Raw genomic sequence first — 16,560 nt, 5'->3', positions numbered from 1 at the left:
TATAATTTGCATAATATTCATTATTTTTGTCAGAATAAAAAGTTTAAGACTGTACAATACACTGTATAAACTTTTCTCTGATTTTCCATAATATGTCTTGAACAGCATGCATCTTAACTTCTCTTCCTTGTTTATATAAGATAAATATTAGTTTCAAAAGCATGTTGCATTTCATACACTTGGAAGTTTGTAAAGTGTTTGCATTAGAAATACAGATAAATTGTGGATCCTGGAGAAAATGGACTCATTATATATTTTTTTTATATAGTGGAGAAATCCACCACTTGTCTGAAAACAGATCTTATTCACATCAACTTAGGCTGGAAAAACACTGTTCTTTAGAATGCTTGAGGTATATTGCCTGAGCTACTAACTGCCTAGTTGACCAGTTCTAAATTTTATTATAAACTAGATGTTAGTAGGTCCTTACTTTATTTTAGACTTTGCATTCAGTCTAGATAATCTTATTCTGTTCTTACTCTGTTTCCAGGTTTATTTCAGATAGAACATGAGTCAAATAAGAAATATACACGGTGTAATTGTTTGCCTTCTTGACATGTGTGACAAAAAACATTACACATTGTTTATTCTTTTTTAAAGTAAAAAACTCCAAAATGAAAAAAAAATATAGCTGCTTCTTTTTTAATTATTTCAGTCATGATGGCTGTGTCATATTAAATAGGAAATTATGTCAGGAAGTTCTAAGGTAAAGTGTCCTTGTAGGTAATGGAGTGATTTTTACAAGTCAGAAATGAAACTAATCTGAAACATTGACCTAATATGATGAAAACGCCTTGATAGATAGTAAAAAAAAAATAAAATATGAAAATAAAAAAGTATAAAATAAAAATTAGAAATTTAAAAAAAAGTATAAAATGCTTTTAATTTCAGTATTGCAATATCTTTCCTTGCCTTTAAGCAGAATATTTCAGAGACTGAAGATTTTTTTTGTATTCCAGATAAACAGATGGAGGAAAACTTTCAGGTTTAGTGGAGTACTCTTTTTTCAGTCTGATCACGCTTTCTATAAAGTTCCTAAGGCTTCAGTGTTGTTAAATCTGAGTCTTTGTTCACAGAAAATACATGTGTAATTAGAAAGACGAAGAAGCAACTGAGTATTCTCTATTGCGTGAATCATTTAACACTAACAACTCTATCTTGTAATATAATCACTTTTTTGAAGTTATCTTATAATATTTGATGTACTAAACTCTATTTAAAAATACATCTCTTGCATATATGAAGTATTTGTTTTAAATTTTTTTTAGCACAACTGACAGTATTCTAAATTGTTCATGTTAAAAAATAAGTAAGTAGAATGAAATGTTGAAGTGATTTCATGACATCAGATTTATTCTTCTTGGCTAAGTTTGACAGTAATGTTTACTTTTGAAATGGTAGTTTTCTGTGGTTGTATGGTTTTCTCTGAATTGCAAGGGCATGTCTGCAGCTAGAGAATTTATCATGCCCCATCATTTAAAGAGAGAATTTATCTGCTTGCTCTGTTGACTGCACACCTGCAACCCACTTGCAGATGGTTTTGGAGACTTTGCTAAGTCCATCTTCCAGCTAGAGATGCCAGAAGTAATCTGCTTGGAAAACATGGCCAGTAATAGGTGGTTTAAAAGAAAAAAATAGCATTTTGGCAGAACAGATATGAATTTTCCTATAGCTTAGTTTCTGCATGTATTTCATAGTTACTGCTCCCTAACAGTATGAAAACAGAAAAACACAAGTTTAGAGCCTCTCTTAAAGTGTATTTTTCAACCTGTTTTTTACTACTATTGCTGTTTACTACTGCAAGCTTTTAAAGTAAGCTGATTCTATCAGAAGATGGTGTTACAAAGCCGTGCATCCTTTGGATTCCTGTCTTGTGTTCCTAATCCCAGATAACCCAGGTCATCCCTCCTGCAGGTGCCTTCATTCAGCTTCCTCTCATGGCCCCAACCCCCTTCATATCTTCATGTCCCACCACTGTCTGCTGGCCTGGCAGGACTTGTCTTGCTGGTGACAACTACTTGCATGACCAGCCAGCTGGCAGTTCAAAGGAAGATATCACTGCTTTAATTAAGTTGTAGCTTTTCCTTAGCTCTAGGTAAGGAGCAAAAAATACTCAGGAGCTTCTAACCAGTAACTTCTTTATTCAAACAATTACACGTTTCTTTGCCAGATTTAACTGGGCTTGTCCCGTAGGTTCTGAGCAGGGAAGGGGAAGACCAGGAGACCAGGGGAAGACAATGGTTGCACAGCTCATGTTCCCTTATAATTCTGTAGCTTTAGAGAGCCCTCCTTGATGGCTATTTTTGACTGGGATTTGATATGTTCAAGATAACCAGGACAGCAGTTACAGGAGAGTTGAATCAAGTGAGAAGAGGAAAGAATCTACTTTTCATTAATGTTGGTGTTTTCTGTGCTTGTGTGTTCACTAGTTTTTCATGGCAGTGCTGAGCAGGGAGTCAGCCAAGTGCAGTTCCTGCATAGAGTGTGCTCATACCCAGTTTTATTTTAGATACAAAGTGCATATATATTTTTGTTTTTAATGTGAGGTGCATTAGCAGAGAAAGGATTTTTGAAAATCAGAGGAAAAGGATGCTCTTGCAAAAATCATAGAATCACAGGATATTCAAAGTTGGAAGGGACCCACAAGGATCACAGGCTCCAACTCTTTAAGTGAAAGGCCCTTACAGGAGTGGAAACCACAACCTTGGCATTAGAGGCACCATGCTCTGACCAACTGAGACAGTTTCAGGTTAAATTTAATAATCAGTGCAGCCATAAACACTGTGGTCAGACTTCTGCTTTTGGACACAGATAATGCCAGTTTAACACACACTTAATTCAGCTTTTCCTTTGTGCAGTGGTGATTATTGAATCTGTCCTCGCAGTAAATAGAGAATTTCAAAGCCAGTAATGCTGTGGCTCAAAGATGAAGGACATGGACTCTGAAAATACATTTTATTTGATATTGTGTTTTAGAGCTTATTTGTTGGATGAGTACAGATCAATGTCATTATACACAAAGTTGCTCTCAAGGGATGAGTTTGTTGTATGGAAAAGAAATGTTCCTTCTAAGTAGCCATCCCTTCCCTCTCTCGATGCTTAGGGAAGATATTAAGTTGTGGTATATGGTATTATTTGGGATTTTTACAGGGTTTTACAGGGTTTTTGTTTGTTCTGCTGCTCACTTGGTGACAGATGCATTATGGTAACTTTTATTGAGGACAATCACAGCAAAGAGCATTTTATGTTACTCTTCTTGCCTGTTTGACTCTTCTAGTGCTTCTTATTTTGTAAAGCAGTCTTTAAGCATTGTACTAAAATATGTTTATGGTCCAAAGTACAGATTTTTATACCATGTTTAAGTATCTTCTTCCCTAAGCTGAGTGTTGTTAAAGGTAAAAAAATCATGAGCCTGCCTGAAATTGTTGATTATTGCTAGAAAGCTTATGTCTGACTAACCCAGGTTTGTTTCCTAATTATTTTTGTTTCCAGAATTGGTAAAGGATTTCAAGGTGTCGTGAAAAGGTGGGGATTTAAAGGTCAGCCTGCAAGCCATGGCCAGACAAAAACTCACAGACGACCTGGAGCAATATCTACCAATGTAAGGATTCTCATTTCTCATTAAAACATTCTTCATTGTTGTTAGAGCAGCTTGCTAAAACTGAACAAATGTACAGTAGCTAGCTGCCACTTACTCTGTGCTAGCAGGGAATCCCAGCAACAAAGGAAGTTCAGAATCCTGTAGAAGGAGCAATGCTGTTCTCTTAGGCCTTGATTTATGAATATTCTGTATTGCTGGTAAATGCTCATATTTTAACTGAGCTAATTGGCATATTTTGTAATATAGTGAGAGAAATAGTCTTAATACTTCAAAGAGAGTTCTAAGAAGCTTTTATCACAGCATTTATAGATTGGAATGGATTTGCCTGATATTTTATCCTGCAGATATTGTACTGTTCTTTGGAACCCTGGTTGCTTTTATCACCTTGCCTGGCATGTGCAGCTGCATAATGAACTGATCCCCATAATTTAGTGGGGAATTATTCCCAGAAGTGTGTAAGCTTCTGTGCATTTCTAAGCAGAGTACAGAGTCATATTTTTACATTTCAAACTATAAATAATATTAGTATAAAAGCTCTTTGAACAAGTTAATTTTAGGCTTTGTCTTATAAAGGCTGTACAATATTTAGACTGAACTAAGAAGAATATTTTGTAAACTAATTAAGATAAACTGAGTCATAGGACTGAACATGAACTGTCTGTAAATTTCTTAGAGAAATTAAAATTTTAAAAAGGATTAATAATGCTTAAGGGAATAGTAAAAGCAAAAAGGCAGCAGTCAATGAAGTTTGAGTAATTGAGAGTGTAAAAGCATATGTTACTGATTTATAGTTCTCAGTTTCAGCTGGCAGAAGAATTCTACACCTGGCACTTGTTTTCATTGAAGAATGTAAATATTTGAACACTAAACACTATTTTAGCAGATGGTATTCATCATTACAAAATAACCCCTTTACTTTTCTTTAAATTAGAATTTCCTAAGCAGTAATGCGGCATGTAATTTCACAAAGTATATAGAATGAAAAATGGTATTGGAAGTAGGTATGATGGGAAGGAAACAAAGTGAAAGGATGCAACAGGGGAAAAGCAATGCCTTGATACTACTTTCCCGTCTATGGTTGGCTATCTCAGACATTTTTGTAATCTAGGACTGTTCAGTAGAAAATCGTCTCCCTAGAACTGCGTTGCAACTGATTTCCTGAAATCATGGTTTCCACAAGAATTAAGAAATGCTCCAAGAAACATTATGAATGTTTAACAGAGAGGTGCAGGATACAAATCCTTTCATAACAGTGTAGAATTGAAAATTACTGCACTTATTCCTGCCTTTTTTCCCCACCTTTGTTGTCCAGTTTATGCCCGGCCAATCAAATTTGAGTACAGAAACTAAGGAATACTGAGGAATATAATTAAAAATTCCAGTCTCAAGAATACACGTTAAAAAAGATCTGATTGACATCAGTGTAAAAGCTTTTTGATTGGGAGAGGAGAGAAACTACAGTGTGTGTGTGTGTGTATATATATATATATATGTATATACATAAATCTTGTGATTGTGGTCAAGTATTTCAGAACACATGTAGAGTAAAACCTAACCTCTGGCAGGAGGTATTTAAAATGCTTATCAGGATTAGATTTTTTGATATTATATACTTTCAGCCTTGGAAACACCAGCATATTTTCTCTGGTGTACCTCTTGCAGTTAACATGGTGGTTTTGGCCTTGTTTTTATCTAGCAAGCTGCCAAAGTTTATCGTGGAAAGAAAATGCCTGGTAAAATGGGTAACATCTACAGGACATCTTTTGGATTAAAGGTGAGTTCTGGCTATACCAGTGTGTGTATAAGTTGGTGGCATTGCCAGGCAATGGTGTCCTGTCTGCCATCTCTGCAAGAGTCCAGACAACAGCATTTGAAGTAAGCAAACTGGAAATAGCAGAGCAGCAAATATGTTATCATGTTCTCTTGTGGGTTACAAATAACTTATCTGAACATCCTTTTGTGTTTGTGGTACCCTGAAAACTGGGATTTCAGGTGATGCTTCCACATCCATTGTGTTTTTCCTTATGTCCCTTGACTTCTGCCTTTGAAGAGGGAGAACAATCAGGCTTTTGGTGACTTCAGTTAATGTCTCCATGCCTGTTCTATTGTTCACACCCAACCCAAATCTGACTTGTTTGAAGCTCTGGCTTGGTCATGGCCTTTCACTTTCATGTGCAAAAAGGGGGTCATAGTTTCTGTCCTGATTCTGATTTGTGCATAGCTACAGTGGCTCCTGAGCTATTAAAACTGCTCTGTTTCTGAAGACAACCTCTGCAGTTTGCACAAAAAGCATTTTGACCTCTAGTTTGCCAAAAAGTGCTGCTGGTGTTCCCAGTTTACTATAACTAATTTTTTGTAGCAGAAAATGTGTGTGTTCAGTTGAGCACCTGATTGAGTTAAGAAATTAACATATGGTAACAGGAACATTTTCACAAGGACATTTGCTTTACTTTGTCACCTGTGATGTTTTTCATCTTTTTCAACTTATTGCTGTTAGAAGGAAAAGAGACCTAGGAGCTTTGGTTGGTGTTACACTGAACAAAGAGCTGCTTTACCAAATACAGTCACCAGCCCTTTAAAACTGTTTCAGTCTCTTGCATAAGGAAGCTTTGCACCCAGAGTGGCATGTGAGTGAATTCTGTGGCAAGTTTAGGCCTGTACACAAAATTTTTCTTCCCCAGGGTATCACAGCTAATTACTCAGCCTGGGCTTTGCTAGACTTCTTGTAGAACTGGGAATAATCTCTAAACAGGACTCAATGTTTGATTTTAATTTTTTTTCTGTCTCCTAGGTGTGGAGGATCAATACAAAACATGACATTATTTATGTAAATGGGTCTGTTCCAGGTCACACCAATTGCCTGGTGAAGGTATGTTTGCTACTTTCAGTACTGGTATTAGTGACTCCTAAGCTCTCTACAAATCAATCTCCAAATGGAAAAACAGTGGTAGGATGCAATTTTCATTTCTTCTGAGAAATCTTGTACTGTTGAATCAAAGGGCAGTGGAATCAGTTGTGTGATAGAGCGTGGTCAGCAGGGGCAGAGAGCACTGAATGGCTCAGTAGGGCACTCTAAATGGCTCCTCCTTAGATTTGCACCCACGTGTCTTAGGATACACCAACACAGTTGTTGAACCCTGTGATAAGCTGTGTTCATCCCCTTTGAATGCCAGCATGAGCCTGTAACATGGTGGCGAGGTTTCCACCTACAGGTGGTTTCTCTCCTAGGTTTCTCTCCTACAGTTTGAGTGATTTAGCCAGGCTGGTTTCTTAACTCCAAGTTCATTGAAAACTGTCTTCCTGACTCCTGTGGGGTTCATGTTGATCATACTCCTTGTTCTGGTCCTGCAGATCACTAATCTCTCATCACTCTACCATGTCATGTACAGTCTCAACTAATGCTTACCCTGACCTTTTCAGTTACTTTCTTCTTTCTGTCTGTAATCAAAACTAGAATAGCTTTACTGCACTGTGCAGACTTCTCCAGAAAATCTGGAAGGCTCAGTTGTCTCCAGCCTTGGGTTCATGTAGGTATTGACAGGTGAGGGAGACAAAACAAGAAGGTTGTGACACTGCTTAAATTACACGCTCTGCCTCACGCAGCAAATGTCTCATCATCATGGGTTCTTCACAGGGACCATGTATGACCCAGACAGACACAGTCACAGCACTCTTTCACCCACCTGAAAACATGAGACCTTGTCTCTCCTCAACCACTCCTGTGTCTAGGAGGGAATTTAGGTTAGTCACGTGTGAGTCATGAACTCTGGAATAGCCAAGCATGACAAGATGTAAGTTCTGCCTAGGAACACAGCCTGTCACGGGCTCAGCTGCTGAATACGCTGATATATTAATAAATATGTATCTAAGCCCCCTCTTTGCAATTCACTCGCTCCTTGAACACTTAAAACTTCTTCTGGCCTTCTCGTAGCTGACTCTTGCACACAGTTGCTCAACTTTCTACTGCAACTGCCATGGGCACATTTTCAAAACATTGCCTTTAGGGCAGATAGAGGCTGTGAATGCAAACCCACCCTGAGATGGTGTGAACAGCAGCTCAGTCAGGACTGCTCTGTTCTATACTCCCATCACATGATCATGGTGAAGAAACCAGCAAAACTTTACTTACAATTCTCTTCAACTATACCTCTTTTCTTCAAGTGCCAAAATTCACAGACACTCTGGTTTGCCCCAAACATTCAGTCCAGGACTGGCCTCTTACAGTCATGGCTGTGTCATCGATTTCCTGGTTCACAGCCTGCTCTCAGAGTGGGATCAGACATGAGTCCTGGAAGGGACACAAGAAAGCCTGCCGTCCTGTACAGCCAGGGTGTGAAAGGACAAGAGGCTGAGACAGACTGCCTTCCCATTCAGGGCAGGCCTTGGAAACGAGGAACATATTGATACACACTAGCTTCAAGGAGGGCCTCCCACATCACCAACATCCCTCAAAGCTTCCAGGAGTTTGGGAATCTGTACAAATAGCCCCCTTCTGCCCGCCATAGGCAGACATGTGGTTGGAAGATGTTGACAAAGTGAATGTGAAGGAGGATTTCAGAGTTCTATAGAATTCTATATATAGAATTCTATAATATATTGGTTTAAGAGATGTCCAGGAAAAGTGGTTTTCAGGACAACTTCTACAAAATTACTGGGCGGGACATGAATTACATAGAATTAAGAACATGGTTTGACTGGCTTTTCATCTGTATATTGGACTGAATAACCTTTTCTTAACAGTGTTCAAAGTATTTTTTCCTAATCCTGAGGCATGAACCTGGTTTCTCAATGTCAGTCTGAAATTTAATTAAGTGGGAATTTATTTTAGGATGTTATTTTTAAATAATAATGTGTGCATACAAGCAGCATAATGTAGCTGAAAAATTGAGAAATGTTTGATGCCCAGACTGTATTCTCTGATCTTAATAGTTCTCTTAAGCAAGAGTTAATTGTTGAAAAATATTGTGCATCTTGTTACCTTGGTAATACCTTTAAAATCCACACTTGGTGGCAAATGCAGGTACACATCTCACATGTTTTATCTGTAAGGGTGCAACATCTTATGAAGCCACTGAGACTGAGTACAGTGTCTGTTTTTACCAGGTTATAACTTCTATTCTAATTAGACTCAATAATCTAATTTTTATTTCTGATTTTGAGTTAAGAAAACAAACATTTATTACACACCTGTAATATAAATTGTTTTTTAAAACAAAGCTCTGTGTGTTAATACTGCACATTCTTATGTACACCATGAAGATCCCATTCAAACAAATCATTCTTCCCTTGCTGATCAGACCCTGCACATTCTGCTTGGAAAAGAACATACATGGGAAGAATGAGGCTTTTCTTCCCATAGACCTCCTTGCTTAAGATAACAGAGTATATGAAAGATTTTGGACAAAGTGCTCCGGACTCAAATTTTCACCACATTTAATAATAAGTAACACTGTATGAGGTAAAGACACAGCAGTAGGTGTCACTGCTATTAAGAAGTAGGTCTCCCAAAATTGCTTTCAGTCTTACTAGGAGATTGAAGGCAATATGTAGTAAGCTACATTTCATTCCAGTTCCCTGAGCTGATGGATCCATTCTGTGACTTTTTCCTTGCATGAGCCATATGAATTACATTACATTCATTTTTTTTCCCTTATTTTTTCAAATACATCTGCAAAGAGTAGAAAAGGCTTTAATTATAAAATCAGGTAAATTAATACTATTTGGTTCTCTGATTTCTGGGGGTTTTTTTCTCCATTAATCTTGCTGCACTCATCTGTGGTATTTTTAGCTTCCTTACACCTTTCTTCCACAGTGTTTTCTTGTTTGCTTATAGACATTGACTTCCAGTACATTGTTGTGTATTTGTTTGGATCTGTAGTTGGGGAGAGGAATTATGGGATATTAGCTGCTGTAATTACTGTTCATTCCACTAAGTACCTGCCTGTAATAAGTAGGAATAATGTCTAGGGAATTTGAATCCATTTGTCTTTGAGTTCCAGAGTGAAATATTGCATAACACTTCCCTCTTTGTGTGCCTCCAAGGGGAAGGCATTTGTGTTCAGTACCCACTCTGTGTTGCTTGAGAACCATTAAAACCATAGTGCACCTTTAAAGCATGTATTTATTTTGTATGTTGTATTTTTGGAAACTTCATGCATCAGCACTCTGTTCAGACAGAGATGAAGCACTTAAATTTTTCAAGTTTTGTTTTTAGCAGAATAAAATTGCAGAGTACTAAGATTGATGGATTTCTGTTTTTAATTAGAATCAGCTTTCATTTGGTATTGCACACTGAAGTATGCAGGTAAATAACTGACATCAGTAATGTTTCTAGCCAACTGGAAAATGAATGAAAAAAGCTTACATGGATTTCTTTCTCAATTGCAAGGTGTGATAAAATTAAGAAACTTTAGGAGTGTGCTGGAATGCACAGAGTTCTTCTGTTACAAGAATATCATTGGGGAGTAAGCAATTGTGAAATTTGTGTGTTGGGCCTATCAAGATTGCCTACCTCAGGAAACATCTGTCTTTCTGGGGTACCTTCTTAGATCCCAGGGCCTGTAATTACCATCTATAACAGCTTTCTCTTTCTAAAGGTGATGGCTCTGGATTGCTCTCCCAGGTGTGTTATCAAAAACTGCTAAACTGCTCTTTTGTCGTTCAAGAGAGATGCACAAGACTTAACTCCCTTTTTAAGTAGATGCCTTTTAGTGGAGGGTGATATACTATATTATAATTCACGATGTTATTCTTTGTCTAGGATAGTATTTTATACCTGCCCTGATTTTAAGGCACCTGATTTTCTTAGGATATTCTGTGTTGATCACTTTAAATATATCTTGTAGTGAAGGCAGAAATTCTGGCAACTCTTGTAGCCCATAGGAGTTGCTTTGCAAGTTGATACTGAACTGAGCTGTTTGTATGGTAGACCTGAGTCCAATTGAAGTATCCAAGTTACTTTAATATGATGTTCTACTTGAGCTAGTAACTTAAGTCTTGACATTCCCTATTCTTGTTTGGCTCTTTTTTTTTTTTTTAAAGAGAAGTAGTGATTTGCATCCTACTTATTTTGTATCACACTTCCCAGTGTTACTGTGCTGTGTTGCTAGTTGTTGATGCCTGAATTGGGTGCCCTCTGCTCAAGTTGAGGACATGCAGGCATAGTGTGGTGCCTTCAATTCTTTCATGTTCTCTGTCCTGTGCCTTGGGCCTCATTCATAGAGTTGTGTGCAGGTTTGGGGGGGATTTGTATGGCTGGGTTATTTTTTAAGACAAAATAAGGCTGGTAAGAAATGGATATAATTCTTGGATTCAGTTTTTATGTCTAGCTTTAAAAATAGACACCTTGAGAGCTTATTTCTAATAGTTTTCTATATTTAAACACATTTTTATACACAAATAGCTTGCATTCTTTGCTGTGATTGCTAACACAGCCTGAAGCCCTGTTAAACTACAAATGTGAGTTGTGATTTAAGCATCAGTTTTTAACACTTGTTTAAGACCACATTAAGCCTTTTGTGGTGATAGATTTCTGAGTTTGTGTTTGTTTATACTACCCATTACACTGTCAATATAGGGCACATATATAAGTGCAGTTTTTTAATTGTCTGCAAAACCCTTTATGACTGTTCTAAAGATTTAGTGAGCCAACCAGCTCCAATTTCAGCTTTGTCTAGTATTTTTCTAGATAAAATGGCCTGTCAGAGACTACACTGTGGTGGTTATACCATCATCTGTATATAATATCTATCTATTTATAGTATAGTCTACTGTAATATATAGTGCTATTAATATAACAGTTAAGTAAGCCCAGCATTTATTATATGAGGTATATAGCAAATACTTTCATGGATTGCAGTAAAGTTTGGACTATGAGCTTGATTCCTTCTGGGGATGAGAGCCAAATTCACTGGATTTTAGTAACACAGCATGAAAACTTACTCCTTTATTAGGGGGATGTTCTCAGGAGGTTACTAGGGGAGCAGGAAGAGCTGTGCTGGGTCACCTGCACTTCTTTTCTGTGAACGTGCCTATACAGACAAGTGTAGCTGCTGCTACTCCACACCACTGAACCTCTTTATACTGCTGTGACATTATTGCTCCTGTATCTCTTACCTCAGATTACTGAAACCTTTGCTATGCTGGGCCCTTCATAAATGTAAAGGGAGTAATTAAATAATTCTCTTGAGAAGACAGATAAATGTTTTTTAGCAACTAAAACAACCATGTTTTAGTTGCTAATCGATACTTTTAGGTGTAAAACGAAGTTGAGTTCTTCCTTTAAATAGGATAATACCTGATAACAGAATACTATCTCACTTCCTTAATTTCAAGGAGAAAGAGTTTCATTTAGTTTGGTAGTGATGCTCTAAGATAACACTTTTTTACTTTAAATTGCATTTGAAAGCTGTGAATGTAGAGAAAGATGGGAAAAGCGTAGAAGTTTCACCAGTCAAGAGAAATACTGCATCAATTATACCAATAAAAAAAATTACCATATCAGAAGAAAACAATGTTAACATCAGATGTGACCTGTGCTTCTGGGATCTGTCAAGCTTCTGAGGAGCTTGGAAGGGGCAAAATGAAATAGTGTTGTACTCCTCTGGGTGCAGCAATGGTCTGTTGGAGCTGCTTCATGAGAATCTTAAAACTATTTTAAGAATTCTCCATATCACACTGGAGATACTCTGTCCAAAATGCCTCTTGGCATTAATATGTAATTCATACAATGTTAAGTCTGGACAGAAATCTTAAATTCATTTAAGTAAACTAATGCAGGACTGAAGTTAGACTCTTGGATTTTCCTTCAATTAAGAGCAGATGTCTTACTGCCAAATCCTGTCTTTAGAAATTGTTTTAAGAAGTAATGAAAAAAAATAGGAGGAAAACAAACATTTCAATTCCTTTCATTTTCTGGGTGTCCAGAGCAATGACACAGCCTATATGTAACAGCACATACTATTTCTTGATGAAAATAATCAAAAATAACAAAAAGTAGACATGAAAACATTTAAATAAGACATACATGAAATGAGTAAGTTATCATAAATAAAATCATTTCTTCTAATCTTTCTGATGCTAACTCATGTAGGGATCATGAGGGGTTTTGCTGTTGACAGAGAAAGCTTTTGGTGTATAATAGGATTAGAGAGTAAAGGAGAAATTAGCAAGGAAATAATAGAAAATCAGTGGAGCAGTTAAAATGGGGTTTCATGTAGCAAAAGAAACAGCCACAGTGTATTGAAAGGGAAGGATGACATCCCTGAAGATGCCATCCTTCAGGTGACACTGCTGAAGCTCTGACTGTTTCTTCTCACTCACTGTTGCAGCAAAAATCCATGGACTTGGACTTCAGTCTGGTTCATTGCAGCTAGATGTGCAGTGTAAATTGGGAACTACAGGTCTGGTAGTTCACAAAGCCATAGAGAACTCTTCTACAGAAGAGCAATGTTCTACTTGAAAAGCTACTTAGCCATCCTAACCAGTGCAACACATTGAACCCCTCATCCCCTCATTCTTAGCAAAAGGCTTTCTTCTGTTTATCAAGCTTGCCCTAAAAAATATATTGGAACGTCAGATTTATTGTATGTGCTATCTGCAGGAATCCTCATGGATTTTGGAAAAGGTTCAAGTAATAGTAGATATGAATTTGGTAAATACAGTGCTGTCAGAACAGAGCATTAAGTGGGCATAAATTTTTTTTCATTTAATTTCTGGCATAAATCAGACCTGTCCTATGTGAGGTCTTTGTCTAGCCAAGTAAGAACAAGCATCCTGTTCTTTAAAACCCCACCAAAAACTAAGAGTAAGAGCTTATCTTCTTTCTACCAAAATTTTGTCTAATCTATTTGCACTTTTTTTTTAAATCCACTTGAGTATAGTGCCTGAAGGGGATTATTACAACGCAGGAGAAAGATGATATATAACAATATAGAAAAGAAGAATTTAATTTTAAATCAAATTTAAGAATTTGTAACTCCTTTTTTTTTTATTCAGAGATACCAGCCTTCTATCTGCTACTGCAGACAAACTGCTTTTTTCTGATAATTCTAGCTACTAATTTTCTTCAGAGATTGGAGTTTCAGGGGCTAGATTTTAAATCTTTCCACATGTAGAGAGGTCAGTAAAGGAGTTTCTCTGTGGCACCACTCTTCTAGCAAATAAGCTGTCTAAGAGGCACATGTTCAACAAACTTAGGTACTGATTCCTGAGTGGAGAATTTTAGATGTTTAACTCTGCAGTCACTGAGCAGCTCTGCAATAGCCAGAGGGATTCAGTACAGCACATGCACATATCTTTGCAAAATTAGTTGCTGTAATTAGTTTGCATCATGCATACAAACGCGTGTCTTGTTTGTTGAAGAGATGGTTACACTGCATAATAGAACTTGGAATGTCATGTAGGAACATACTGTGAGAAATAAGCACTGTTTAAACAAGCTATACTTCTATTTTAATAACATTGTAAAATATTGAGCAATGCATTCATATTGTGAATATGAATTCAATGAGTGTGTTTTGATTCACTGTAATGACAGATTCTCTTAGGATTTTTTGTTTGTTTGCTTAGTTTTGCTGATTTTGAAAGTCTCTTTAATAATTAGTACAAAATGTTAAATTCAATATCTGGGGTTGATGTTAAAATAACTGATGATTATACCTGGAATTCTTTAAACAAGTGGAATGTGAAGGCTGTTGGGTTTTTCTTATGCATGCAAGCTGAGTTCTTTAAATTCTAGTGTATCTCTGTCTAAAAATCTTCTGTAAGATCTATTAACTCTACTCTCCCCCTTCCTGCTTTTCAGGTCAGAGATAGCAAATTGCCTACTTACAAGGACTGCAATAAAAACCCTCCATTCCCTACATTTTTTGCTGATGGAGATGAAGAACTGCCAGAAGACCTTTTTGATGAGGAGATTTTCCAGTTCACAGATCCATCTGTCACATTCGCATAATGTTCCTCGCATCTTTGAAAACATAGTTTTGTTATTTTCATGTACATTGCAAGGCTGTATAAAAGTAAGCCTATGAACTGCAGTCTGGCCAACTGACTTAAACACTTCAGGTATTGCCATTTTGGTCAGGTAGTCATATTTCCCACTGTCAGTGTCAAACCTGTACTTAAAGCAACAGGTTAGTCTGAGGGACAGGTTGTAAAGCACACCAAACTGTGTCTTCAGTGACCTTTTGTGCTCTGTCCCAGGCTGTGAAAACCTACACAATCCTGAAAAACTGTTGTTTTGAAGATGGTTCCAGTTCATTTTCTGAATGTGAACAAATTCTGCTTCTCTTCTATGTAAAGTATACTGGGCAACTCTGATCAAATCAGAAAAAGGTTCCAAATCTGCCTTGGCATCTGAGGTGGGGAGGATCCATGAAGAATTATCCAAAATAAAACAAGAAAATGCCTGAGCATTGTTTTGCAGAATGAGCTTGTTTTGCTTCATTTTTTTATCCAGATCTCTTTCTCTCCTTTTGCCTTTGTGTTGTTTAATGTAGCAGATACCCAACAGATTTTCTGGAGGAAGGGTGATGGTGGCCATGTGTAGGGTGAGGGAGTGTTTGGGTGGGAAACATTCAGTAACAAAGCAGCACTAGGACTGCAGAGACCACCTGTTTGTTACCTTTGCTAACATCTTGTTCTGAACTTCACTGAGGGTCCCTTGAATGCTCTCTGGAGAAGTCTCTGTGCATCTACCATTGTATTTGTATTGGATTCTTATGCTGTTACAGGAGAGCTATTTCCAAGGAAAGAGGCCAAATGTGAGGCATTTGTCTTTATGATAGTGCTCGTTTTTCTCTTCTATCCCACCTTTCAATAGCAACTGAGGTCATGCCCCTTCTGCTTTTCATTTTGCATTATTTACTATTTATAAGTTTGATCTTTTAGAATCTGTAAATCTTCTCATGTACAGAAGTACCTTCATAACTGTCAGTGCCATCTGAGCACTTTACTCACAAGCCCTGCAGTAGTTCAAGAATTTGCATAGTGTTACCATTAATACCCTGGCAGTGCTCTCTGCTCATCTTTGCGGCTTCATCACAAGCTATGAGCTCAAAGGAAGCCACAGGTTTATGGTAGTACATTAAGGTGAACTCTTATTATATCAGATAATATTTCAGTGTGGGGAAAATCACCCAAATACTTCAATTCCTGTTTCTTTGGTAAGAGAACTTTTCCCTTTCTGGCATAAAAAGTGAAATTGCAATGATCTGATCATGTTGCTCCAGAGAATGACTGCAGCCATTCAGAGAATACTGTAGTTAATGTTGCCTTCCATTTGTTCAGTTTTGAAGTGTCTGTTGAAACCAGTATTCTGACAGAGTAATCTCAGCAGTTTTGATTTTGAAATGTGTGCTGGGTGTGAGCTGTGTGATTTTTTGTGGTGCTGCTTATTCAGGTCCTGTTTTTACTGAGATGTGCAGGTGAAACCTTTTCTATCTTTATCAAGAGTGCTTGAACATCAAAGACAAGAACTTGCATAGCTCAACTGCAGGCTGATGTCCCAAAGTATTTTCTGTAGAGCAGAAGCAGAGTGAGATGGTTGAGATCTGCTGATGTGAGCTCAGAGTAGTGCAACTCAGATCTAAACATAAACTTCCATTTGACCCATTCTTCCATCAGGCATTGGAAGTCTTATGGTGTTTTATTTTCCTTATTGTTTTCATCTCTATTTTCTGTTCTTCTGAGTAGAGAGGAGACTTTGAGTTGAGAAAGCCAGGCAAGCCAGGTTTTATTTATTTCAAGGAGCAAAATTGTTCATAAGTGTAATGACAGCAAATGCTTTAAGCCCACCTACAAGTTTGTTCTTAGAAAAGGTTAAGGAGGTTTAATGAACTATTTTTAGACATTATCAAAGGTGTTGAAGCTGAATATTTATTCATTGTGGCCAAAGGTTGTGGCTAATGGAGATGTGCTTTTAAGCTTCAAATAAAAGACAAAATTAGGCAAATATCAAG

The 16,560-nt window shown here is 37.2% G+C and overlaps 1 protein-coding gene across 1 annotated transcript in view; it reads left to right on the top strand.

The window, feature by feature from the left end:
- The window catches only part of MRPL3 (mitochondrial ribosomal protein L3), a 28,889-nt gene extending 13,843 nt beyond the window's left edge, over positions 1-15,046 (top strand). Inside the window, exons 7-10 of the mRNA XM_058807906.1 lie at positions 3,493-3,601; positions 5,298-5,375; positions 6,393-6,470; positions 14,406-15,046. Of these exons, the coding sequence (XP_058663889.1) occupies positions 3,493-3,601; positions 5,298-5,375; positions 6,393-6,470; positions 14,406-14,555 (415 nt within the window). The 3' untranslated portion in view covers positions 14,556-15,046. The remainder of the gene's footprint in view (positions 1-3,492; positions 3,602-5,297; positions 5,376-6,392; positions 6,471-14,405) is intronic.
- Positions 15,047-16,560: the final 1,514 nt, after the last annotated feature.

Source organism: Ammospiza caudacuta, chromosome 1, assembly GCF_027887145.1.
Source record: "Ammospiza caudacuta isolate bAmmCau1 chromosome 1, bAmmCau1.pri, whole genome shotgun sequence".
Lineage (NCBI taxonomy): Eukaryota > Metazoa > Chordata > Aves > Passeriformes > Passerellidae > Ammospiza > Ammospiza caudacuta.
The sequence above is the reverse complement of the archived record's forward strand: the minus strand, read 5'-3'. Positions and strand labels throughout refer to the sequence as shown.